Source organism: Otolemur garnettii, unplaced genomic scaffold, assembly GCF_000181295.1.
Source record: "Otolemur garnettii isolate 467f Iridium unplaced genomic scaffold, OtoGar3 scaffold00019, whole genome shotgun sequence".
Taxonomy (NCBI): domain Eukaryota; kingdom Metazoa; phylum Chordata; class Mammalia; order Primates; family Galagidae; genus Otolemur; species Otolemur garnettii.
Genome location: NW_003852414.1, coordinates 23,253,800 through 23,281,156, shown reverse-complemented (window position 1 = coordinate 23,281,156; position 27,357 = coordinate 23,253,800). Strand labels below are relative to the sequence as shown.

Below are 27,357 nucleotides of genomic sequence, written 5' to 3'. Positions count from 1 at the left end.
CTGCTCTCAGGTAAAGGGGCAATTTGTAAGCATAAGAGATTACTGTATAATTAACTCTTGTGTTCTCTGTTTTGAGAATAACCTTCCCAGTAAATCTTTACTAATAGCTTCTCAGACATTCACATAGAAAAGCACCTTCCCCGGGGCAGGGGTTGGGGAGAAGGGAAACCCCAGCATGAGCAGAGCCCAGGCTCTTCAGCCTCACAGCTCTAGGCCTGAAGGGGTGAGCTTCCATCGTGGACATCTTGGGAAATACAGAAACCACAGGAACAGTTGCCAGGAGAGGGGGACTTCTAGGGAGGGATACAGTTACGCCCCATCTCTCTGTTGAGCCCTTTGAAATAAGACACAGTTGAGATGTATTTAGCTCTGAGGCTAGAAAGTTCTGCAAGAGAGCATTATGCGAAAGGAACTCAGGATCAAACTTTATATAATGATACTATACGTGTCACCTGGCTGAGGACCACCTGCACTGTAACCCCCTGAGACACTGGTGTCCTCAGCACTGAGAAAAGCCAGCATGTCTGTGCCAAAGCAGGGCCTCCCAGAGCCAGGCCTTGTGGCTGCCCACGTGGCCGTCACTCAGCATTGTTCCCTGCACTGAACTCGAAAAGTTTTCCTGTCACCCAGTGCCTGTGCAGACCCACAGGGACCTGTCCCCAATGACGTGCCTGCTCCTGCCATGGGAGAAGGCTGTGTGGCTGACTTTACCTGAGTCACTGAGGGACTAAGACAGGTGAGTTTAGGACTGTGGTCCCTATAGCATCCCAGCTGCAGGACCGATGCACATGATGACAGTGACAGCACATCACAGCACCTGAACGTTCACGGAACAGCTTCGTGGCTGTCATTGGACCCCCTTTATAAGGGCCCTGAGAGGCCGGCAGAGTTTCACTGTCTTCATTTTGCAAAACAAACACGTGCAGCCCCCAAGGTGTGAGCTCAGGGCCACACGGCCCAAGGTATGAGCTCAGGGCCACATGGCACAAAGTGTGAGCTCAGGCCACACAGTGCTTGGTCATAAAGCAGTCACTGGGATGCACGTCCTTCTGGGCACAAGTTGGGGAGCAGCGTCCAGTTCCCTCAGCCGTCAACAGTCCTCCCTGAGCATCCATGACATGGCCCTTACATAACTGGACCCTCATCCCAAGAACAGAGGAGGGGCAGGTAACACTTGCCCGCAGAGCAGAACTTACCGGAGTCCCTGTGATCCGAGACCAGCCTGAGGATGTCCCCCGGCTGCCCGTCGATGTTAAAGCAGACGGTGAGTTTGCTCGAGGGGAAATCCACCACGAAATGGGGGTCTCCATCCACTTCCAGGACAGGGAAAAGGGGGAGAGAGAAAGAAGGACGTCTACCGGGTGCTTTTCCTGAGTGCATCATCCTTCCTGCCTCTCACACAGGACTTGGTCAGTCCTGACAGTACTGGAGGGGGCGGCGCTGTGGGGAAAGCAGCTCCCCACAGCATGGAAACTGCGTGATAATGTTCACACAGCTAATGTTTGACCTGAGGTCTCCCAAACTCAAGTACAATGCTCCTTTCACCACCTTTCGGCTGAGTGGAGACGACTAAGCTTTGAAAGGCAAGAGGGATAAGAAATGGAAAGACAGGGCAGTGCCTATGGTTCAAAGGAGTAGGGCACCGGCCCCATATGCCAGAGGTGGTGGGTTCAAACCCAGCCCCAGCTGCACACCAAAAAAAAAAAAAAAAAACTGCAAAAAAAAAAAAATTAAAAAGAAAAGAAATGGAAAGACAGAACTCACCCCAAACCCTCAACTGACCCCCACTCACGTGGGCTTCCCCAACATTCGCTGCCCTGCCGACTCCCCGGAAGGGAGGCCTGCGTGAGGACCCTTCCGGTCCCCTGCAGCCAGCCGGCTCCCGCTCTCCTTCTCCCGGGAAGCCGCAGGCTGTCTCCAACACTTTCAGGGCACCAGCTGTATGCAGCCCTTGCGTGTAAGTGCTCAGAGCCAGGCCCAGGGCAGGGAAGGCAATGGCATGGGCTTACACAGGACGGTGTGCACGGTGTGAGACAAAACCCAGCTCTCAGCTGCTCTTCCCGCGGGACTTTTATATTAATCCCAGTGGGCAAAAGGAAATTGTATGACTTTTCTTTAATCTGTCTTTCCCTTCTAAGGCTAAGGATTAAAAAAGAAAACAAAAAGAAAAAGAAAACCCTACCTGTCACACCAGATATTTTAATTTCTGTAACCCCAGACCATGCATCCGTCAGATAGCTAAAATGAATGTCTTTCAAACTCAGTAACCATGAAGAGGTGCCTCCGCCACCTGTCTCTCCTCTATCGAGGGTCCTGCCTGCTTCCTCGGGCTGTGTTACCCCACAGTGTTGACGTGACATCCCGGCTCCCAGCATCTTGTTCTGGGAACTGGTATTCTACCTGGCTTCAGGGAATTCCTGGCCGTCCACTTTCTAAACATCCCTTAGTCTCAATTCACACACAACCCATCTTTACCTGATGTCTTAGAGATTCTAATTCTTGGCTCATATGGCTTCTCGAGCGTTGATCCTAAAGAGAAGAAGGAAGAGACACCCCTGTTACTCATGAACGAGGACGGAGAGAGAGGGACACGGAGAGCGGGCTGAGATGAGCCACCACGACTTTCAGCTCCGTTAGGAGCCACGTAAAGAATCAAAAACAAACTCTCCAAATCATCACCTGACTTAAAGAGGGAGCTTGGCCTCTAAACACACACGTGGGGTGCAAAATGTGCAGGGTTCGTCATTCCTTTATAAATTAGATAATATTCTCTTTGCTTTCTGTGTATGTAATGGGGGACATATTCTATCAAACTTCAGATATAGTTATGGGGGGTGGGAGACACCAAGGGGCTTCTGTTTTGTAGGCAGAAAGTTTCAGGTTTGCAAGATGAAAACGTTCTAGAGATTCATCTCTAAACATTGTATACATACTCAGCACGACTTAACAGTATCAAACTGTACACTCAGAAGTGGTTAAGACAGTAAATTTTATGCTATATGGTTTCTGCCACAATAGAAACAGATAACATAAATGTAAAAGAGAAAGAGAGAACGATCTAGTTATCATCCAGTGTCTGTGGCCATGCGTCCAAGCATAATTCATGAACCATCAGGCTTTGAAATACCCTGCAACAGGAACCTCACCAAATGCTATGCATAAAAACATACCGGTGTCCACACAGGGGTTTTGCCAAGATCACAGCCCCCTGCCTTGGTTTAACTGCTCTGCCCGCCTCTTATTCTTGTTGCCACTGCCCACCACACCACGCCACCGAGACGTCCCTGAACCTGACCGTGCCTGCGCTTCCTGTCCAGATTCTGAGTGGCGGGTGCAGAAAGGGCCAATCCCCTCACAGACCCATAACCTGGTGCTTCACATGAGTTCTCAGGACAAGAACATGGAGCACACACACGACATAACTCTGAAATGCTAGAAACACAGAGAAGCGACTCAAGATGAGGACCCGTCCGTTCTTCTCTGTAACTTCTGTCCTGCCTCATGCCTGGGAGGCACTCAGTTTACTGATGATTTATTGATGGGCTGACTGCACCGGGTACCATTTCTGAGGCAAAGGCCACCTTTTCCAGTTCCTCTAGAGAGCTGCAGTTTGTAAGATATAAGAATCTAAGAGTCTCTGAAGACCATGAGCTGCCTATAGGGTTGTTATCTATAAAAATTATAATATGGCTGGGCCAGTTGGCTCATGCCTATAATCCCAGCACTTTGGGAGGCCCAGGCAGGAGGATTGCTTGAGGCCAGGAGTGTGAGACCAACAAAAAATTTCAAAACTAGCTGGGCATGGTGGTGGTCCCAGCTACTCGGGAGGCTAAGGCAGGATGATGACTTGTGCTCAGGAGTTCAGGACAGGCCTGGTAAACACGGTGAGACCCCGTATCTACAAAAAATATATATATATATTTTTTTAATTAGTTGGGCCTGCACCTGTAGTCCCAGCTACTCAGGAGTTTGAGGCAGGAGGATCACTGGAGCCCAGGAGTTGGAGGCTGCAGTGAGCTGTGATGGTGCCACTGTGCTCTAGTCAGGACAACAGAGTGAGACTCTGTTTCAAAAAAAAAAAAAAACCCAAACAGTTATAATATGACAAAAAAAAGCAGATCCCTACTGAGATCACAGTGGCCCTTGGAGGGGTTAGAGTGGGCACCGTGGGCCCTGGGTCACTCACACGTGACTGACATGGGGCTGTGCCTCACCTGGCACCGTGCTGGCCCCTCGCAAGCTCTGCAACACAGGCTCCGGTCCCGCAGCGGCCGACACGCCCTGGGCCTCCTCCAGACTGGCCAAGGGAGGGCCCAGCCTCCTCAGCTTCAGGGAGGTGAAGGGGGTGAGGAAGCGGCGGCTCACGGCCAGGGCCTGCGCCCGCTGCCTCAGCCGCTCCTTCTCCGGCCCATCGTTACTCTGCAGCCAGGACCGTAGCAGGTCCTTCACCGACAGGTAGCTCCAGAGGCGCTCCAGGGGGTTGGGGTCCTCCTCTCTGCCACCTCCAGGAGCAGGGCTACCTGGGAGGTCACCCTCCACCTTCTGGGGCCCCACGGGCACATCAGTTTTCAGCACAACAAATTTCTTGCTGTTGCTGGCGGTGACCTCCACGTGCAGCCGATCCAGCTGCCTGTCCACCAGCTTCCCTGCGATGACGATCTCAGAGCCATTGAAATAGTTGGGGAACAGGGTCTTGGTGGCGTGGGCCACTGCATTGGGGGGGTAATCGACACGGATGTCAGAGAGGAGAGGAGTCCGGATTTCATCATAGAACCTGCGGCAGCACAGAGAGAGAATCAGTGCCCTGTCCTAAAGGGATGTGCAGCCACCCAGGGGCACACGTCTGACTTTAGGAGCGATTGAACCCTACAGGGACTCAGCACTGTATTTCTAAGAGGTCATTTGGCCGTAGCTTGAACACTATGGGTGAAAGAGAGCTCACTCTCCAGTAAGTCTTTCAGCCTCTCTTGCGACTGCTTTTTTATTTTTTAAGAGACAGGGTCTACCACCCAAGCTAGAGTGCAGTGGTGAGATCATAGCTCACTGGCTGAAGCCTCCAACTCCTGGGCTCAAGTAATCCTCCTGTCTCAGCCTCCTGAGTAGCTGGGACTGCAGGCACCCACCACGATGCCCAGCTAGTTTTTCTATTTTTAACAGAGATGGGGGGGTGGTCCTTACTCTTGCCAAGGCTGGTCTTGAACTCCTGGCCTCAAGTGATCCACCTTCCTCAGCCTCCCAGAGCACTGAGATTATAGGTGTGAACCACTGTGTCTGGGCCCTCAACTGGCCTTGATGATAAGAATAATCTCTAGAGTAGATTAAAACCTTCTCCCCTGAAATTTCTATCACTGGCCTCCGTTTTGCTTCTGGAGCAATAGAGAATTAGTATTAGACTAAAATCAATGCATAGGTTAGCCATCTTCAACGGGACAGACTCTTGGATGCTTAAAAAAACAAGGCTTTGTGTTCCTTGAAGCTTCCTTTTCAAGCAGCTTAACCAATCTGACGTCTTATGAACTATTCTTCATGTGATATAATTTTAAGATGCCCTTATCGATCTTGGTAAATTTAATACTTACGTTTCTCAAAGCACCTCTTTAGACATTTTTCTTAGAAGCAAATGAACACTCCAGATTCTCTTTAAGCAGCACATTGTACCTGACGCTTTTGTGTGGTCCAGCATTCATCCGCATCAACTTTTCCTGCAGGTAGGTTTGGGCTGCTTCTCGCTAAGTGAGGAGACAACTAAACTCTCCTTTCCACGGATCCAGAGAGCACAGGCTGTGGGGTCAGGTTTGCATCTCTACCATTGCCTTGCTGTGTGTCTGGGGACATGTGACTTAACCTCTCTAAACTTCAGTCTCCTACCTATGAGCCTGGGATGCTAACAATAGATGACTAGCTGTCCCCCAAGTCCATTCTCCCCTTCTTTCACAACAATTGAGTTCTAACTGTGCACATGCCCATCCAGCTACAAACTATACATTCTGGGCTCCGTTGCGGCTAAATACAGCTATGTGATTATATCCCCCCAGTGGGATGTGAGCAGACAGAGCTGCACAACTTCCACAGCACTTGCTAGAAATAAAACAACTCACAGTGGCTTTCTTTTATCTCCTTTTGGAGGCTGAAAATTAAAGTGATAAGTGACCTGTTTTCAACCTTGTAGAATCAAGGACAAGACCTATGGGAAACAGAATGATAAAATGGAACAAATCTTGGTCTCTGAATGACTTGGTGGAGTAGAATCTAGCCTGTCCTGTCTGTCACAGGAGAAAGAAACAAATGACCATCTTATTTCAGCCTTTGCCTTTTACCTAATACACCCAGGCCCTAGGATTCTTATGAGGACTGCATGGGTTAGTGCATGTGGCAGCGCCTGGCAGGTGGTCATCTCCTAGTGAATGGTGGTCATCTCCTAATGAACGGTGGTCATCTCCTAATGAATGGTGGTCATCTTCTAATGAACAGTGGTCATCTCCTAATGAACAGTGGTCATCTCCTAATGAATGGTGGTCATCTCCTAATGAATGGCAGTCATTTTCTAATGAATGGTGGTCATCTCCTAATGAATGGTGGTCATCTCCTAATGAACGGTGGTCATCTCCTAATGAACGGTGGTCATCTCCTAATGAACAGTGGTCATCTCCTAATGAATGGTGGTCATCTCCTAATGAATGGTGGTCATCTCCTTATGAATGGCAGGTGTTGATCTGGGTGTTGCTAAGAGGTGTGACAGCAGTTGACTTGTTTCCATGTAATGGCTTTTGCTTCTAGCACCTTATTGAATCTCAGTTCTGTTACACAGTGCATCAAATTCTCCCTCTTTGTATCCAGTTTTGAATAATCTAAAATATTCAGGAAGCAAATCTGTGTTTTAATTTATATCTTTCATAAAAGATCCTGGGGGTAGAATGGTGGCTGTTCCCACACTGGGGAGCCCTCTTTACTGCACGCCTAAGAGACGTCCATTTAGATAATCTATCGTGAATAAATGTCCTTTGATCGTAGATATAAACACCTGTAAATCTACTAAACCTCACTTTTCTTCTAACCACCATGCAGGTTAAAAGCAAGTAATATTAAGCGTGGAGTTGGCAGTTCATTAAGTGAACAATGAAGTCATATGAGCCCCCTGGAAGCCACTTCTGTGTTAGAGGCCTGAGTTTCACTTTCTTCTCCGCCTCAAATAATCTGATTGTTCACCAATTTTAACTGGCCGTTTTGCTTCATAATAAAAATATGATATTTCAACTAATTGTTAAAATGGAAATGGGACTCTCTCTCTTGCCCACTTCACAGGGTAAAGGTGAGCTCACTAGAAAATGCCTTGAAATGTCCAGAAGGCGACTGGGACCATGGGAGCTTCCTGAGTGCTTAATACAAGCTGGCCACAGTGACGCCTTATGTAGGTTTTCTCATTGAACTCTGATCGCAATCCTCATTTCACAGACGAGGAAGCTAAGACGGGGCAGCCTTAAAATCTTGCTAAAGTCACAGAGCAGCGCCAGAATTTGAGCCCTGATCTACCTGATTTCAAAACACGTCCTGATGGCTGGGCACAGAGATTCACACCTGTGATCCCAGCACCCTGGGAAGCCAAGGCAGGTGGATTGCTTGAGCTCAGTAGTTGGAGAGCAGCATGATCAATCGCGAGACCCCCATTTCTACTAAAAAAAGAAAACAAAAAACTAGCTGGGAGTTGTGGTGAGCTCCTATAGTCCCAGCTACTCAGGAGGCTAAGGCAAGAGAATCACTTAAGCCCAAATGGTTTAGGTTGCTGTGAGCTAGGATGCCACAGCACTCTAGCAAGGGCAATAGAATGAGGCTCTGTCTCAAAAATAAATAAATAATTAATTAGATCAAACTTTTCAAAAGAGAAAAAAGAAACAATCAGCTGAGTGTCATGGCAGATGCCTGTAGTCTATCTACTTGGGAGACTGAGGCAAGAGTATTGCCTGAGCCCAAGAGTTTGAGGTTGCTGTGAGCTATAATGCCATGGCACTCTACCAAGGGCAACAGAGTGAGACTCTTTCTCAAAATAAATAAATAAGTAAATAAGTAAGTAAATAAATACCAAACTTTAAAAAAGAAAACAGAAAAAATTAGCCAAGTGTTGTGGAGGGTGCCTATAGTCCCAGCTACTCGGGAGGCTGAGGCAGGAAGATCACTTGAGCTCAGGAATCTGAGGTTGCTGTGAGCTGTGATGATGCCACTGTGCTCTAGTTGGGGAGACAAAGTGATACTCTAATGTCTAAAAAAAATCCTGCACACAAAAATTATGACGTATCACATCTCCCAACGCAATGAGGTGTAATCATTTCCGGCAGATGTGAGGTTCAGAAGCAGCAAACCATCCCTTTCTATGGGTTTCCCACTGAACCCAGCCCTCAGGCCCCCAGCCAGCCAGCAGACCCGATGAGCTGTGCGCCGGCGTCCTCCTCCTCCAGCACGCGCCGCGTGAGGCCGCAGTTCTCCAGCGACAGCTTCTCCAGCAGCCTGAAGTCCACGTCGTTCCCGATGCCGATGGTGAAGATGCAGATGCGGCCCCGGGCGGCCTCCCTGGTATTGTTGAGAATCTTGAGGGTGTGGGTCTCCCCGACGGTGGGCTTCCCATCTGTCAGGAAGATGATGAGGGACACGCTCCGGTCGTCCACGTCACCGTGGGCCATGTAATCGTTGAGCAGCCCGATGGCCCGCTGCAGGGCCCCGTTGATGTCTGTGCCTGCAGGACACCAACACAGTTCAGCTCACATCTGTACTTGGACCTCATCACCCCAAGCTCCCCTTCAGGGCCGCAGCCAACGCTCACCCCTTCCAGCATGATGTGGAGCAAAGAAACCACCAGCACAGATGGGGTGAGTCCAGGCTATGCCACCTGTCTAGAAACCTGGCCCATGTTTGTCAAATAAATATAAATGACTCAGGATTATCTCCTTGTAATAAAAACCTTCTCTGAAAGGTATGACATGATACGTTGGCTTAGAAATCTTCACTACCTTAGTATCGATGGTTTCTGTCCCCTTTTCTGAAAATGGTTTTTAAAAGACCAGGATTGTGTTGGAAGTGGGTGGCCACAGGAATTTGGGAGAGTCACAGAAGAGAGAAAGGGGCACAGAATGAGTGGGAGGGCAGCTGGAGAAGCCAGACGCCTTCATGGCTGCGCAGGACTGGACAGCTCCGGTCAGAGACCTGGTGACCGGTGACCTTTGCTGTGTGCTCTTTCCTCGTTTCCTGGCCTTTTGCCATTACCTCTGTTGGGAGAACCCCATAAAAGGGGAGGGCATTAAATACTTCACCTCCTGGCCTGCCCTTGCTTCTGTAGAGGCCCCTATCATGAGCACACTCAATTAAAGCGATGGGGCCGGTGTCAAGGGGCCAAACAAGTATTAATTTGCTTGGTGGACAAGAGATAAGTGAGTGGCTGAGGTTGAAACCACCAGCGATGACGAGGTTTCTGGATTAGCTAAGAACTCCACGCACCCAAGCTATCCCTGTCCAACCACCACGAAAACATGAGTCCTTATGTAATGTCAACATGTATTTCCTTTAGTTTTTTTTTTAATGGCTTGAGATAAAATGTCCATACTCAAAATCACCCATTAAAAGGTTGGAGGTTATGATGTTTAGTAAATCCGGGGAGCTCTGTGGCCAACTACACATCACCCCCGTCCAACACCCCGAAGAGAGTGACTTTACCTGCGAAAATGACCACCCTGACGAGAACAGAATCATCTCCCACATTGCTTTACGTTCCCCAGAATTTCTGGCTGAAAGAGTATGAGGTCAGACAGTTAAGTTCACAAACTCCTCCTAGGAAGTGCTACACACGTCTCTGCTGAGTATCACTGTGGCCACCTACAGGACCCCACTTGGCCATCTGGTGACCGTAGTGATATTCAGCAATGAGGTGTGTGGCACTTCTAGGACGAGCTTGTGAACTTAATGTCAGACCTCGTACAATGACAGCGCTGATGGCCCATTCCAGGAAGAGTTCCAAAATGGCTTTGAAGGCCGGACCAGGTGGGCGCTGGCATTGGTGCCTAGCTTCCCTAATGAGTGTGACAAAAATGTTCATAATTCTCACTAAACCGCAGAGTCCAAACGGAAGGGAGTTACAGCTGGGACAGTATTTTTTCACACGGCCATGGGATCCTTAAGTAGTCTCTCTCAGGACCCAGTCTAATCTCACGTTGCCTCTGGGCATGTGGACCTGGACTTGCTGGGGTTTGTTTTCTCTGTAATCTACTTACAATGGTGCCGAATCTCTTTGCGCACCACACAAGCCAAGACCAAGGGACAGATTCGCTTTCCTGACAGCACGGATACCAGAGGCCCCGCAGGGCTTAGAATCAGACCTAGGCTAATCCAGGGCATCTCCCAACCCCCTCAAAAACTGGGACGAGCTGTCACCAAAGAACTCCAGTGCACCAGCAAGAGAGATCACTCAATTATGTCTAAAAATAGCAGCCCCATCTGATGTATGGAAAGGACTTCCCACCTGCTGGGACGGGTCTCAGAACTTTAAATATTTTAACTCATTCCATTCTCATAACAACTCCACTGCCATCCCATTTTACAGATGAGGAAACTGAGGCATAAGAGGTTAAATGATTAGCAGAAGACAGGGCCAGATTCGAATCCTGGCTCCCAATCCTGCTGCTACACGTTTTAGACGAGGGAAGATTCATTTGCCGTTCACCTGCAGAGGTAAAGGGAGCCCAGGGGTTTCTAAGGTTTGGATTCCAGACAAACATAACACATAGCAGCTGTCTCCGGAAGCTGTTTACCACCCTGCCCAACACACACGCACACCCCTGTCTAATGAGCAGCACCATTAAAGTAAATTCTTCCATCTACAACTGTCCTCTGAGCAAGCACCATGTGTCAGAAACCTCGCCAGGAGCTCCAGCCTGCAGAAAGCTGCAGGGGAATGTCTTCCCTCAGGGACTTCAGAGTCCTGCCAGCTTCCTGCTGTAGATCACTGCCATGGTATTAAATCTCATCTCCTATTTCTGCCATCAAACAATAAAACAGTTCCTAGAAGATGCTATTTCAGAGACTGTTAGGAGATCTCTTCTTAAATCAAAGTACCAGTCACACAAGATCTAGTTGCAAATTAAATTCATTTGGGAAATCAGAGTTGTGTCTTGGATGGGAAGTTGTGAATGGGGCAGTCCCCAAGTTACAGACATCTCACTTGAGTATAACTAGCACTTACAAATGGAGGCAGTTACAGCAAGTCCCCGAATTATATCTGGCTGATGTAAGACCTGAACTTCTGAATGGAGACTACTCCAGGTAATAGGTCAATGCACCTGTTCCAACTTACATACAAAATCAACTTAAAAACAAGCCTATAGACTTTAACTTATTTGTAACCTGGGGACTGCCTGTATATGATCCCAGATGGGAGAAGACTAGACTTACAATTTTGTTTGTTTGCAAATAACTATTGAGGAATTAACTGAGACAACAACTCCAGGAGATGATGTCTCTGAAAAGGACCGATAAGGAGTGGGCAGGCTCAGTTCCCCTAAACTCTCCATACAGAGCACCCCTCCTGTGCCCACTGTACCAGCGACACAGGTACAGTCCCAGTAAGCCCCGGGCCTTGAGTTGAAGAAACGTGCATCTAGCCCAGCGGGGTGACACACTGCTCTGATTCTCAAATCTGCTCAGCGTCCTTACAGCCTTTTCTCTCCTCTCTGACCATTCTGCCCACTTCCCTGGGCACCCTCCCCAAGGCGAGCGTGCAGTGACTCAGAGCTCAGCATCCTCCTGTCCCACTCCACACCCAGGACGCACGTTCCGCTGGCTCTGCAGCTGCCTTGCCGAGAGGGCTACACGCTCTGCATGGCGGCTCCACCCGCCGCTGCCCCAGGTGCACTCAGAACAACAGACGATCCATTTGGCTCTACTTCTTCCCCCCCAGATAATCTGCAAAACAACCTCACTTTTGTAACAACAAAATGTTTTGTAACAGGATCCATAAGATAAACTAGGGGAGCTTCCAAATACCTCCCAGGTATCTCTACCATAATCAAACCAACCTGGGCCCTGGGAGAGGAGAATTCAGGACAGGCGTTCAGAGAAACCCAGGCGTCTGGGAACGCTCTCACCTGCTGCCTCCTTTCCCAGGACCGGCGTCAGCTTTCAGATCCCTGACTCTTAGCAAAAAATTAGCTTCTGATCATGTCAAAGCGCCTGTGAAAAGAAGGAACGGTTTTCACCTCCAGTGGGGGACATGTGGTGAATGTAGACTTTGCCGTCCCTGATGTGGTCCGGGGTGACTGGTATCACGTGGTCCTTCCACACTCTGATCCGGCTGGAGAATCCAATGATGTTGAAATGGTCCTGGGGCCGGAGGTCGTGGAGAATCGTGAAGAGGGCATCCTTGGTCTAGGCAAGCACAAAACCAAGACCAGTCCCATCAATGCTCTTGTCCCTTGGCCCAGAAAATGCCCACCCGGAGGAATCTCAGCGTCTCCTCTGTGCAAAGAACTTGGTAAACGTCAAGGAACTTATCACCTAGCTGGGGGATCAAAATGGCATAAAAATGTTAACAGTTGCATGAGATATGAATAAGCGTTTAATATAAAAAATGTTCCATGTTGCCACAGCCATGGTGTGTGGGCCTCCATTTCATCACCATCACTATTCTCTCGGCCTGAAATGTTCTTCCCTCCTGTCTTCTCCCTACCACCCCATCTGGCACCTGACAAGCCCCTTTCTTCAAGACCCAGAGTAGTGTGCTAAATTCTCTATTTGAACTTGTTCTAACCTCTCTAATGAGAGCTAATGGTCCACTCCCCTGGGCTGTCACTGTCCTATCACAAAGTGCATGTCGCAGTAGTGACTACCCTGTGTCTCTTCCCCTGACGAGGCCGTGAGCTCATCATAGGTGGGTCCCTTCACTTTCATAGCACCTAGTGGCACACAGGTGTAGGGAGAAGGGATGAATGAGCATTTAATGCATTATAAAATTAAAGGTACAAATACAGAATAGCACAGGAACTGAAAAGGTTACGAAACCCTTGTGGACCAGAGTGACGTGAGGCTTTACAGAGAAAGAGGAAGTTGAAGACGAGCCCGAAGGATTTGGGCTGCTTGAGAGATTCAAAGGATGTTCTGGAGAGAAGCAGAGAAGGGAGGGTGTGAGCAGAGCCAAGAGGTGAGACAGGTGAGTCTTGGGGCACCTGCTCAAGGGAAGGGGTGCTCCAAAGTCAGATGCTTGGAGAGGAGAAAGAAGCCACGTGGCCCCCAAAACAGAAGTACTCTAGATGCAGAGACTAGAGTTTCTAGAATAGTCTACCAAATGTCATGAACAAACACCATCTTCCCCAAACAGTGCTGTTAGAGATTTAGAGACTGAGTCTGTGAGGCCAGGAACTTCCATTGCATGATGGCCATGACAGCAACACCTGGCACCTTCTTACGTGGCTGGGCGCACTGGCCGTCACACCCAGGCTGGGTCCGTCGCTGACTCCCAGGGCACCCAGGGCCTATGCAGGCAGCCCCACCGTTTTCTCTCTTGCTCTGACCCACTGTGCCCAGGTTATCCCCTCTGCGCAACTGGAGCAATAACAGAACCTGCTCCTCCAGGCTGTCACGAGGATGGCGTCAGGATCTGGATGAAAAGCACTTCAAACGGGGCCAGGCGCTCAGCTGATGCTGTAAAGGTGGAGGGCGGTAGAGTCTCAAGAAGCGATTTCCAGAAAGTGTGCCAAGGGGCTGCACTGCTGCTCGGAGACACTCTGTAGGCCTTTCCCAGAGTTTAGACCCTGTGGCCCAGTGTCACTGGCCAGGCTCAGATGGTTTAGACCTTCTACCTCTCCAGCTAGTGACGCAAGCATGATGTTTGCACCAGTTCCCTTCTGAATCTTCCCTCCTCCTCACCCCTCAGACTCCTGTTCTGTCCTGAATCCAGCTGCTCACACTCATACCCCTGCGTCCGACTGGCCCCTCACATGCACGTCCCAGTGTCCAACTGGCCGCTCACACACACGTCCCAGTGTCAGACTGGCCGCTCACAGGCACATCCCACCCTCCGACTGGCCGCTCACACACATGCCCCAGCATTCGACTGGCCGCTCACATGCACATCCCATGCACAATGAATGGACCCATGTCCTGTGACATTCTTGAAGAAGGCACTTGGTGACTCCCACACCCCCAGGGAACAGAGCAAGGAACGGATTTCATGGAACCCATCCTCTCACCCCAAGGACAGTTGTCCCTTCCTGGTTCTTCCAGGAGGAGGGACTAGCAAAGGACAGGCTTGTGCCCACTGGTGGCCTGGGAGACCTGGCCATTCCCCTTCCTCTCCCCATTCTAATCCTAACTCTGGTTGCTCCCAGGCGGCTCTGTGCAGTGGAGTTTCCTGTCCTTTCCCTAGTCTGGCTCCCACGCCAGGGAATGCATCCAAGCATCCCATCAAAATAAACAGAATCCACCTCCCAAATGGGCCAACTCTCTCCAGAAGACACTGTAAGGTCTGTGGCCGTCTCTGAGTGTCCCCAGGTAGCTCAGACTCGACACACTGAGACTACAACCTTGTCCTCTGCCTGGAGCCTCTCTCTCCTCTGCTGCTCTCACCCTGGGGGTGACACCCTTAGCTGGGGCTCCAGGGCAGAAGCCCGGACGTCAGGCCACATCTCCCTTCCTCCTTCAGTGCCAACCCTGGGATTCCAGCTCCTCTTCCTGAGTATCCCTGTGGCCATAATCTGAGGGGTTTCCTTATACAAAAAAAAAAAAAAAAAAAAAAAGTTCCTTTTTCAAAAGATCAGAAGAAAAACCTATAAAACTCACATCATCCCGCCCCACCCCCGTGCACCATGCTGCACTCCAGGAACTTCCCATGTATGCGTCTGGGTTCAGAGAAGTGGGAGAGCAACACTGGACGGTTTCCACCTCCTGTGTCACACACAGTTTCCACATCAGCAGATGAATGAATGTCCCACCTTCATCCTCACGGTGCACACACCACGCTTCCACGTTCTGAGTATTTAAGCAGCTCTGCTACTCACCCATCTTCATGCCCTTGACTCTGGCCTTAGAGATAAATTCCCAAAAAGGGAATCAGAGGAACAAAGGGCTTCCACTTTGGGAAGGACGTAGCATGTCCCCATGCGGCCACCAGAGCTAGATGATCAGCCTTCCTCTGTTAAAAACCTGTGCCGGCCCCTCACTCACGCCCTTGCCATAAAGTTCAAATGCTTTTCAGATACAAGATCCTCCATCAAAGTGGTCCCAGTGGAACGTCCTAGCTACATCTCCTGCTATCCTTCCCGCCCCCTCCCACCCCCGCAGGCTCTAAGGTCTAATTTCCCCCAGCACCCAACTCCCCCGAGCACACTTGCTATGTCAGAACTTCCTGCTACTGCATAAGCTGCTGACGCCGACCCCACCGCTCCACTGAACCACAGTCATCCTTCAAGGTCTCCTGACATGTCCCTCCTGGGTGATGCCCTTCCTGACTCAGCTTGAGGTGGCCTCTCCATCCCTTGTGGCTCATCCGGCTCAGCTGTCTCTGCCTCTTCAGGCTCCTGCCCACCTCACTAACTGTGCATCTGCTGTTCCCTCTCCTGCAACACCCTTCCTGCTGTCCCTTCCCTGCCGCTGGGTTCCCACATGATGCCCCCAGCCCGCCCCATCCCTGCCTTCACCACACTGACATCTGCGTGTGGATGGCCTAGCTGCACTCTGCTCCTGAGGGCAGGGACTTTTTCTATTCTATCATTCTATATTTAATACCCTCTGCTTTATCATTCTATATTATACATTTAACATTCAGCGGTGGCTGGCATGTATGACACACCTGATAAGCATTTCCTGATACATGAGGGGTGAGTGAATTGACCATCTGCCCCACTAGACAGGAAGGTCCTTTCAACAGCCGTTCCCCAGTCTCCCTACCCACCCAACACGACACTGCACATTATAGGCTTTTAGTGAATATCTGTTGTTTAGTAAAGAAGCAAGAGCGGCAGAGAGGGTGGGGAGAGAGGGACACAGGGGGGACAGAAGGACACAGAGAGACTCTGTGACTGTTTTCAAAGGACGTGAGGGAGACACGGCAGTTGTGGGGAAGCTGAGGCAGATGCTCCTGAGATGGGTGATGGCCGGGAAGCTCCGAGCTCCTGACGGACTGTGCAGCACTGACCAGTAACTCAGAAAACCACTGGCCGCAGACCCAGTGGGCAGCCCAGCACCGACAAGGGGGCCTTAGCCAGAGCACTGGGCCCTTCTCATGCCAGGCTCCTTGTCCTGTCCACCTGGAGGCAGCACCCCCTGGGGTGAGCAAAGGCTGGACTCAGGGTCCTCCCTGTCCTCCCCTGGAGGTGTCTGGACCCTGGAAAGCCTGAAGGTGCAGGGCTGCAAGGGGAGGAACAGCAGTGTGGAGTGACGCAGGCCCCAGCATCGGGCTGCAAGGCAGCGCAGGGGAAGGGGACCCGTGTGCTGCTGGTGTCCTCAGGCATCCTTACACAGTGTGAGGACCTAGGGGAATAGGGACGGCTGGCTCCTGTGCTGGTATTTTCCCCGTGGTGACGCGTATTGTGCTTTAGGAGAGTTGTTCCGGCCCGCCCACTCCACCCCAGTTCAGCAGCCACAGGCTCCACGAGACCTTGTAAGGCCACAGCTGGGACTTGTCCTCGTGTGCACCAGAGAAGGTGGGCGGAGCCTGGCGGCTCCATCTCCACTCCTGGATGGTCTCCTGCCCTGGTCCCAGAGGGGCCACCAGAAGCAGCCACTGCTGCAGCTCCCTGCAGCTGCCAGCTGCCGTTAACCCTTGACTCACCCTCCCATCCCGTAGGAGCTGAGCACCGGCAGAAGCCTGTCCATGTGGGGGTGTGCTCACCAGCTGACCGCGCCCAGCCCACCCTTCTGATGCTGTGCACAGAGGCTAAAGGTGCACAGAAGCCTGGGAAGGCTTGCTCTGAGAACAGGGAGGGGACATTCCATGCAGATCAGAGGCAGAGGGAGTAGACTCCAAGGCTGCCCAGAGGCCCGAACCTCCCTGAAGGTAGAGAAACCCCCAAGGACTGAACTAGGTGCCTGCCTGGGTCCCTGCTGACCCTGAGACGGTGTGACGGGACCAGGAAGAGCTGCAGATGTGTCCCGTGCAGATGACAGACAAAGTGGCAGCCGCCCACCAGCCAGCGCCCCTGCCTCCTGGACACCCCAGGGTGCCCCATTCCCTGGCTTCTCCCCCATCCTCAAAGCTCCCTCCGGCAGCCCTCCATGCTGCAGAGAGGCCAGTGTGCTCAAAACGAGTGCCCCCAAACAGTGATGCCCCCAAATTTATCTGTTACTAGGCGACCACAGGAGCCCACAGAAAGGTCTTATTTGGACATCTTTTAAAGTGAGCACCCGGAATCTGTGAGCACAGAGTTCCCATGCCTGACAGCACAAGAGATCTTTAAAAAAATTCCGGATTGTGTTTGGACAAAGGAGGATTGTTTTTTAAGGTACACAGACACAAGTAATAAACAGAAAAGATCCATTTCTTACTATTTAGGGAGTGAGGAAGTATGTTGGCCCGCTGTAGGCATCAGACAAGGCCCCTTCTAATCCAAATTATTTAGAATCACAAAGGAGAGGGATTATCCTCCTTTAAAACTATCTATGCTGATGGATTCCTCTTCTTACATGTGCTTTCCTTGGGTTTAAAGAAGAAGAAAAGTATTTCTTTTGAAAACACGGTCTTAGAAGTTCATTCCAGCTCTGCCTTGGGTTTACTACTAAGTCAGTCTCTTAATCTCTATTTAAATTCTTCCAGGCACAAGGCAGATATAAATAAATAAAAGTAAACTCTCTATTTCAGAGTCTTCACCCACTCCATGTGGTTGGTCCTTCTTGATCTTCAGGGAGGAAAACTCTCTCCTAACAGTGTCTGTGGAAGGCGGAGCTGGGCCGTGGACACCCGGCCTCCTGTCCACTCTCGTGCCACACACCCAGCAAAGGGAGTGTTGGGGGAAGCTGTGTCCTGTGCAGGGAGGGGCACCGGCATAGGCCACACCAGAACCAAGGATGAGACCCCCTCCCTTCCCGTGGGACCCTTCTGGTCTCAGCCCAGCCCTCAGAGGGGTCAGCATTCCCCCTGCTCCACGTGGTGGATGGCCAGGGAATACTTCCCCAGTGGACGAGTGTCATCTATGATCACAGAAGGGAAGCTAGTGGAGCCCCTGAAAGAGCCAGCTGCAGCCACTCGTCCCTCCACTTCCGTGCCTGGCACCCAGCACCACACACAGCTTCCCTCAAATGTCTCTGTGTCTGTGTCAAACCACACTCTACCGGAACTAACTCTGACACAAAAGGCTTTTGTATCACAAACCCTAGGTTGTCCGGCATAGGATGAGAGGAGCCAATGGCGTCATAGGTGAACCCAAGTTCAAGGGTATTCCGTATTGGGCAAAACTGAGCAGACTGTTCTCCGGAGAGGTCCGTCTCCTCCCCCTCCCCGCCTCATCTAAAGCGTTTGCCAAAGAGCTGACATTTTCTTCATGTGAAGTTGGTCCACATAAGTCCTTTTGAATGAGCCCAAGAGAAAGATCTAAGACCAATGGCGTAAAATAACCCAACCAAGAAATCAAAGACATTCTAAAAGTCTGACGTGAGCCACAGAAGAGAATCGGTATCAGGAAATACACACCCTGAGGACGGCCCTGAGTAACACTGGGACATGAACCAGGCCCAAGATGATGACCACGGTGGCAGGTCAGCCCTCAGCCTCCAGACAGCAGGTGGAAAGCAACACAGAGGGGAGGGGGCAGCGTGTCCCCACTGTCCTCTGTCCTCCCATTTCCCTCTGAGCCCTCCCTGATCATCAGAGAGATCATCATTAGAGTCTCAGAGCCCAGGACCCCTGCCCTTCGCTGGGTGACAGAATATATGGCTGTAGTCATTCTATCCGAAGGGACAGACAGAAACAAAAACTGTCTGGACTCCATCAAAGTTGCAACGACAGAGTCTCACTGCAACCTTCAACTCTCCATCTAAGCATGACACATCCATCACACCAGCCTCAGATCTGTCACTCCCTCAAGCCCCAGACACTTGTCCATGGCACAGTCCTAAGTGACCTTGGAGTCACCATCACGGCTGATACCAGAGTGGCTGTGACTTGCCGGTGGATGTGGCCAGTCCGTGGGTACCAACTTCCCTTCCATGGAAGTGACTGGGGTATTTCAAGATCATAACAACTTATTCTGTAAAAGTAGTGTGAACTTACATGACACTCTGAAGGTCTTTCAATGGTTTGAAGGAAAGTATTCACCTAAGACTACTGATCTCCCTGGGGCCAGTGACCTTCACCCATCGTCCCAACGTGCTCGCTGACTAAGAGGATTGAGTTCCTGGTCTCTAGTGCCTTGGCCTAAATTCTGAAGTTTATATTATTTACAGACCGGAGCCCTGACTGTCTCATTCTACAGATTTTTTGGTGTCAGACTCTCCGCCTGCCTTTGACCCACTCAGTTTTCCCTAAGTCTGAGTTCTCGTGATCTCTCATTCCCTGGCTTATGTCCATGCTCTGCCTCTCCCTATAAATTCCCAGGGATTTTTCTTGTCAAACATTAAGAACATAAAATATCAAAATACGAAGAAGCTGGGGAAAAGGCCGTGTTTGATATAAAATCATGGGACAGTTATGTAAGGAGTAAACACAGTATATTAACCAATGTAGTTTGTATACATAAGAAAATACTTAGAGTCAGTGAAGCCGCCCTACACCGGGCAGGGTGAGAAATGGCACATCACTGTGTCTCCTTCCACTGTCCCAGATCTAGTGAAGGTGAGATTTTTATCACAGGGGGGAAAGATCATAAAACTGGGTGAATTTATTGTTTGGGGCAGGGGAGGAACTTTTGGTGACTTTTGCTTGCTTTCGTTATTTGCAGTAGATTGAAAGCCCAAAGCAGAGAAGGCGGGGCTTATTTAGCTCTATGGGGGAATTTCTCTCCTTTCACCCCAACTTAGAGAGGGTGCCAGCCCCAGGGGGGTCCTGGAGGCTATCATGGGCCATAACATCCTTTACTGGTAGATTATCAGAAAGTTCCTTAATTCCATGGTCATAAAAATTCAGTCACTAACCCAAATGTCTTCTAGTCTATTTTATTGGAATGGTGTGGTTATAAGGACGTTCCCACCAGCCCCAAACCCATAGACCAGTGGACAAACCTCCTTCCACACTGCCTTCCCACGCGGGTGGCTGGTGGTCCCTTCTGCCTCCTACTTTGCAGAGGACGTGTCCTTCAGAGGAAACAGTCTTATGCAAAGGTCACAGACTCAATGCCCCTTGAGGGCCCACGGTCTCATCTGCTGTTCCCACGGGGCTAGTAAAGCCTCAGCTCCCACGATACACACTGGCCACCCTCCTGGGAGAGTATCACTTCACTCAGGGGCTGTGCTTGCTGCTTCTCCACTCGCTTGTTTGGGTGGAGGGAAAGGGTCCTTGCTCAGTCACCGGCTCAGCTATGCGCTTAAAGCACATGTGCCAATTCATCTGCTTTGCTACATGTTTGTATCAGAAGGATTTTCAAGTTCTCTAGTCCCAATTATTACTTAAACCTCCAGACCACAGCCCATTCGTTCTTGTTTCATTCCTTTCTTCACGTTTTCCCCACCCAAGAATTCACTCATTCCTTTCCTGCCAAAAAACAAGCATCCCGTCCTCCAGGACTAGTTCCGCGCCCATCTCCATCACTAATCTCGTGCTGAGGACCTCAACTTGCCCCCCCTCTACAGTTCCTCCCACTGCCTACACCACACATCGTATTTGGATAATGTTGGTTGTCCCACGTTTCTTTTCCCTGGCAAATTCTCAAGTCCTTAGTTAAAATGCCTTAGAGCCAACGCTCTGCTCGTGCACCGCGCCTCCTCTCACTCCCCATCTCTCTCTCTCTCCTCTCCAGTGCCCAGCCTTGTGCCACCCACTCAGCTCGCTTCCATGAGACTTTGAGACTCACTCTCCAGGCCTCCTCTGAGAAGCATCCCTCTGCCTCCCACCCCCAAGAAGAACCGATTGCCGCCCGACCGTGCCATGGCGGGACCTGGCCTATGTGTGTATCCCAAGGAGCTCTTTCCGTGTAACTTCCGTCTGACTTTCTCTTCTCCTCCGGGCTTCTCAACGAAACAGGCTCGGTCTTACTCATCTCTGCACCCCCATGCCCAGCTACTCTCCCGCAGCTGATAACCAATACTTGTTTCATTTGTGGAGACTCTGAAGTCTAGAGTCATAGCCAAGACAGGAACTTGAGGGAGAGTCAGGTGTCCCGAACAGGAGAAGGGGGAGACTGCACTATCAGGAATCGGACCCAGCTGCAATTCAATCGACCGGCGAGGCCATGCAATCCTGGGGTGACAAAGCTTTCTGACGCTCTGATAAGCACGACCATGTTTGTTATCTCATTTAATTCTCTTTGACTTGTAGTGTTTATCTGCTTGTTAACTGTAGTAAAGTTTCCTTTCAGCCCCTATCTAGCCCTTTACAGAAAAAGTTTGCCAATCCTGATTTGAGACTCGACTGCAAAATTAAGAAACAGAAAGGGGGAAGCTGGGCCTGGCTGCTGTTTCCTGGCGCCGTGCTTTCGGGTGCTAATGACAAGGTTGGAATCTGAGCAGGTAACACGGAGCACTCAGAGCTCTACACAGTACATTTTTCTTTGTATGACAGTCATGCAGGGGCTAAATCCAGAGAGCCTCACCGTTTTAAAAATATGATGTCATCTGCATGACTTAAAAGACCACAACAACAATAAAAATTTTTTAATGGGGACCTCCAATTTATCTGAAATTATCTGTATTATCATTAAGAGCAATTTTTTCACTAAAACTCCAAGTTTTCACTGATGGGCTAGGGAAATATAATTTGCCCTCTGTCCGTCATTTATGATCTCCTACTCTGAGTCCGTGACAAAAACAACAGTTTCTTGCTGTCTCTGTTCCCTGCCCCAAGTCCCAGATCTCTGTTTCTCAATGGATTCCTGAAACACTCATCTGCTGGTGATGACGTTTTGACAAGGGCAGCCCAGGAGACAAGAACAAACACCATCAACCTTTAGCCACATGCCAATTAGTCATTGCTCTAGACAAGGGTCAGCAACTATGGCCCAGTGGCTAAGTCCGTACTGCTGCTTGTTTTTAATAAAGTTTTATTGCAAAACAGCCATGCCCATTTCTCTGCATAGTTATTCATGTGGCTGTGCACCAGTGGAGTTGAGTAGTTACAGCAGAAACCATCCAGCCTGCAAAGCTTCTGATATTTATGATCTTCCCCTTTACAGAATTGTGCAGAGTCCTGCTCCAGGAAACAAGAAAGGAAAATTAAACTGTGCTAGGCCTATTCACGGGGCCCGGCTCTCCGAGGCTTATAAGGCCCTGCAACCTGCATAGTTAATGCAGGTATACTCTCAGCTGCAATTCAATCAACTGGCAAAAGTCATTCACTCTTCTTTGTGTGACAGCCACAGACTGCGTACCTCTGAGACCCTCCCAGTTTTCTAGGCTAGAGATGGTTGAGTGTGCTGGCATCCTCCTTCCTCTGACACCTTCATTTGTCCAGGCAACTCCTTCCTCCTAAGTAGACCACAAGTCCTCCAAGGCCCTTTTAGGCCCTGCAGCCTGTGCCCAGCATTCCCCCAGGCTGCTCAGGGAACCTCAGATCGCCTTTTTTGATCCCCATAATTAAAAGCTACTTCCTCCATATCCAAATATCTTCCCAGAGCCCTCCCTTCTAAAATGTAGCAGATCCACATAGTCTTGAAGAGGACAGGTAGATGGTCACACACTGGATCACTGCACTTGACAATGACCTACACTTCTTTGGTCTATACCACCGTCTTCACTCTTGGACTTGCCCTGTCCAATCCAAATTGTGAAAGGGAAAGAAGTCTGCAGCCCTGACTGTGTCTATGGGACGCTGCACGCTAACTATGGATTAGAGAACGGCTTCATTAATTATTCACATCACCAGCCTTCTGCCTGACGCCTCTCTGGGTCGGTGACATTCCTGCGCACTTGCCTGAGATGGGCACCACTGCCCATCACATTACTTGGTGACAAAAAGCTTGAGAGATGGTCTACAGCTCTGTCAACCTAATATTATGGTAAGGCGCTTTAGGCTTGAATCCTAACTCTTCTACTTACAACTCTGTGAATGTCAGTGTAATGACATCACCTTCCTGCCCGTCACCTTCCCATTCACAAAATGAGGATAGCAATGTTGACTTCAGTGCATGGCTGAATTTTAAATGAACAACAACAAAAAAATGCTTGTGTAATAAAACCCTCCAAGTGTGGGATACCCAGTGGTCACCTAGCAGTATCCATGCTTACATTAAAACTGTAAAAATGCCAGGTACATTTACCTTCGTGTGTTGGTGGTTTTGCAGCAAACATTACTGGAAATACACATTATAATGATCCAAAACAAGGTGTTCCCCAAATCCGTGGTGCTTACCAAACTATCCACCTGTAAGGTTATGCACAGAATGCGCATGTAGCTCTTGGAAGCCCAGTTCTGCACAACAAGGAAGAAACTGGTGTCCTAGAATTAAAGTAGGACTGTGGATGGGGCAGGAGCCACATGCAGGCCACACTTCTCACACCTATTAATTCCCATTTTCCCTCATTTTAATGAGGCAATTCTGGGTCAGAAAAACACTTGTCCTTTACCCTCTGAAACTGTCGAGCAAATTAAATAGGAAAAGGACGGCAACCTCTGTAAAGCTATGTGGGAACTTGGGTTGGCAGAGGACGGCACGGGGTGTGGGAACAAGACTGGAGACAATCACAGCGTGAAAAGTATCTGGAAAATGATCCATCTGTCACCACTCAGTTGCCAGAGAGGGTCCCTTAGCCACATTACTTAATGTGAAGGTGAAAGGGGTACATGTAATTATACAGATTAGGGGAAAGAAAGGAGGACAGCGTAGGCCTTGATCAAGGAAAAATATACTTAATAGACCAGCCACAAGGACACGCATGGTCACACGTGCTGGTGCCTCAGGCGTGTGACTCACAAGAGGAAAGGATGTTGACCCTGATCACATCGTCTCTGCGCTTTGTAGCCCTTTTCTGCTGCTGCTCGGGGATGTTTTACCAGCTCAAATTGGGAGGCAGAAATCCTGCCTGTCCTGGCCGGCACATTCATCTGCAAACACACGTGGAAGAGAAAACACCAACCCACGTGCCAGCAGCGTGCGGGCAGCCCTGGCACCGTCCCCGAGCTGGGGAAGCCCTGGTTTCCGGGCTCATATTCTCACCAAGATTAGGACAAGAACCAGAAAATGCCAGGTGCACGCGGCTTCAAGGGCTGCCCTGTAGAGATGTGCCCCTTATGGAGGGTACATTTCAGGGTTGACGGATGTTGACGTCTCTTTCTAAAATCAAGTTCAAGTAATAAATGCCGGCTCCATGGCCTGCATTGAGATCAACACAGTGAAGTCTTTAGGCCTGTCCCAGAGGAGGGCGCCAACGACCTTCAGAGTAACAGTGAACTATGCATGACAGATCCAAGTGGGCCTGTGACAAACGTCCCATGTGCCCGTTGACATGACAGAAAAGCCCTGTGCTTGGGGTAATTTTCCTCACTCCTGCAGACATAACATCACATACAAGACTCCACGAAGAGCCAACTCAGCTTTTCACTTGGTGCTGTGGCCTCGAAGAGGAATTGCTAAAACAGTCAAGAGTTCTCAAAACCACTCAAGGCAGCGAGGGGAGTTATAAATTGCTCAAACATGTGTTTGGCGGCTGTAGGGTGGCTCTCCTGGAAAGAGCCCATGGCTGCAAGCTTAGACACCAGCAGAGTGCACGCCAGACTTCCAGTGGCTAGCAAGGAATGGGGTTGTAACATCCAGGAATGAAGGAAGAGGAGGAGAAAGTAACAAATGCTCTGACATCTGTTGTTACAAGGCTCTTGTATAACACAAGGAAATCCCTGCCTTCCACAGGGCTGCCTTCTCACTCGGGTCCTGAAACGAAACCGCACCGACCCAGTACCGGTTTGCACACGGCTGTGCTGCCTCACCACACTGGGACCTCCACGGAGGCCCCTGGCTTGGTGTTTGTTCAGGGACTTTGGATCCGACCTGGGACTGAAGCCTGGCCCTGACATTTACTAGCATCTACCTTTGCAAAGCCTCAGTTTCTCCATCTGTAAAATGGGAATGACAATGAAATTATCATAAAAACTAAATATCCTCATATTAGATAACTCATGCTAATACCCTTAACTATGTTGAAAATGCCCCCATGTTATATTTTTAAGAAGTGCCCAAGTTATTTTGAGATAAAGGCTTATTTAGGAGACCCTGATTTAGTTTACTGTTTTTTTCCTCTGGACAATGCAAGGAGTGATTTATCTTTGGAGGGGTATTGTGGTAAGAATACCCTTGTGTTCTGGGCTGGACTAGGTTTGGGCTAGTGACCCTGAAGTGACCCTGACTCTGACCCTGACCCTTGAGCATGTGAGTGCTCTGAGCATTTCTTTACTTCACCCTCTTCCCATAACCTTCCCATAACCTTCCCATAACCTTCCCATAACCTCTTCTTACATCTTCCTGTGCATGGCTTTACATCTTTTGCTATTTCTCTTATACAGGATTAATGTTTATTGACCTGGAATAGCTCGTCATACATGGATGACAAACTCCTGTCTTTCTCCCACACACAATCTTCCTCTCTTTCATTTACTTAAAAAAAAAATGTATAACCAAAGTTTAAAATCTTCATGTAGGTCAAGTTGTTAATTCTTTTCCTTTACAGTAATTACTTTCATCGCTCTTAAGGGATAGTTTCCCCCCACTTTGACACTAGTTAAATACGCACCTATATTTTCTTACATTTCAGGGGGGTGCGGTTCACAAATCATCTTTTTAGCCCCTTAATCCATTCGGAACACTTACCCTGATAACGGTTTTTAAGGTTGTAAACTGAAATAGACTTTCTAGAAAATTTTTGGTCATATGAACCAAAACCCACAAATGAGTTGGTATTCTTTGGCCCAGAAACTCCACTTCTAAGAAATAGACTCAAGAAAACCACAGAGTGTGTGTCAAGGATTTCTGCAGGAGGAAAGTCATCTCAGCGGGGGGTAGGGTGAATCAATGTGCTGCGGCTGTACTGTCCCACACGGTCTAGGCAAACTCAAGTTGATCAAAATTAAACAAAACTAAAAATTCAGCTCCTTAGTTACATCAACCACATTCCAAGTGCCTCAATAGCTTTATGTGACAGCTGGCTATCATAGCAGACAGAACCTCCCGATTCTCATAGAAGCTTCTATTGGACTGTGCAGCTCTACAACCACTAGAATCAGGTTCTTAAAGAATTTGGGGGGGGGGCGGCGCCTGTGGCTCAAAAGAGTAGGGCACTGGCCCCATATGCCAGAGGTGGCAGGTTCAAACCTAGCCCCATCAAGTTAAAAAAAAATTCTTTTGTTTTGAGACAGAGTTTCACTTTTTCACCTGCAGTAGAGTGCCATGGCTTCTAGTTCACAGCAATTTCAAATGCTTGGGCCCAAGCGGTCCTCTTGCCTCAGCCTCCCAAGTAGCTGGAACTACAGGCTCCCACCATGTGCTCAGTTAGTTTTTCTAAATTTTTGTTTACAAAAAAAAAATGTTGCCCTGGTTAGAGTGCCATGGCATCATATCTCACAGCAGCCTCGAACACTTGGGTTCAAGTGATCCTCTTGCCTCAGCCTCCCAAGTGGCCAGAACTGTAGGCACCCAGCTAAAGGCCCAGCTGTTTTTAGAGACGGGGTCTCGCTTTGCTACCTGCCTTGGCCTCACTTCAGAGTTTAAGCCCAATCTACCTGCCTTGGCCTCCCAGAGTGCTGAGATTATGGGCGTGAGCCATCTCGCCCAGCATGGGTTTTTAAAGAATACCAAATAACATAAGACAAGTTCATGATATGATGTTAAATAAAGATAGCAGAATACAGATTGGTGATCACAGAAATTTAGATTGGTTATAGGAATTGGAATCATCAATATCTTCATCAAGTTATTTTTGTTTTTTTTTTTTGAGACGGAGCCTCAAGCTATCCCCCTGGGTAGAGTGCCATGGCATCATGCTCACAGCAACCTCCAACTCCTGGGCTCAAGCGAGTCTCCTGCCTCAGCCTCCCAAGTAGCTGGGACTACAGGCGCCCGCCACAATGCCTGGCCATTTTTTGGTTGCAGCCGTCATTGTTGTTTGGCGGGCCAGGGCTGGGGATTCGAACCCGCCACCTTAGGTGTATGTGGCTGGCGCCTTAGCCACTTGAGCCACAGGCGCCAAGCCCATCAAGTTATTTTTGATGAGAGCAAACAAACCCTGCCCTCATCAAGTTCATTGTTTACAAAACAAAAG

General features: G+C 49.5%; 1 protein-coding gene across 1 annotated transcript in view; it reads right to left on the bottom strand.

Moving 5' to 3' along the window:
- ITIH5 (inter-alpha-trypsin inhibitor heavy chain family member 5) overlaps positions 1-27,357 on the bottom strand; it is a 55,932-nt gene that overhangs the window by 4,345 nt on the left and 24,230 nt on the right. The window contains exons 6-10 of the mRNA XM_023511326.1: positions 12,234-12,402; positions 8,416-8,725; positions 4,215-4,774; positions 2,476-2,529; positions 1,197-1,313 (exon numbers count right to left, since the gene is read on the bottom strand). Coding sequence (XP_023367094.1) covers positions 1,197-1,313; positions 2,476-2,529; positions 4,215-4,774; positions 8,416-8,725; positions 12,234-12,402 — 1,210 coding nt within the window. The remainder of the gene's footprint in view (positions 1-1,196; positions 1,314-2,475; positions 2,530-4,214; positions 4,775-8,415; positions 8,726-12,233; positions 12,403-27,357) is intronic.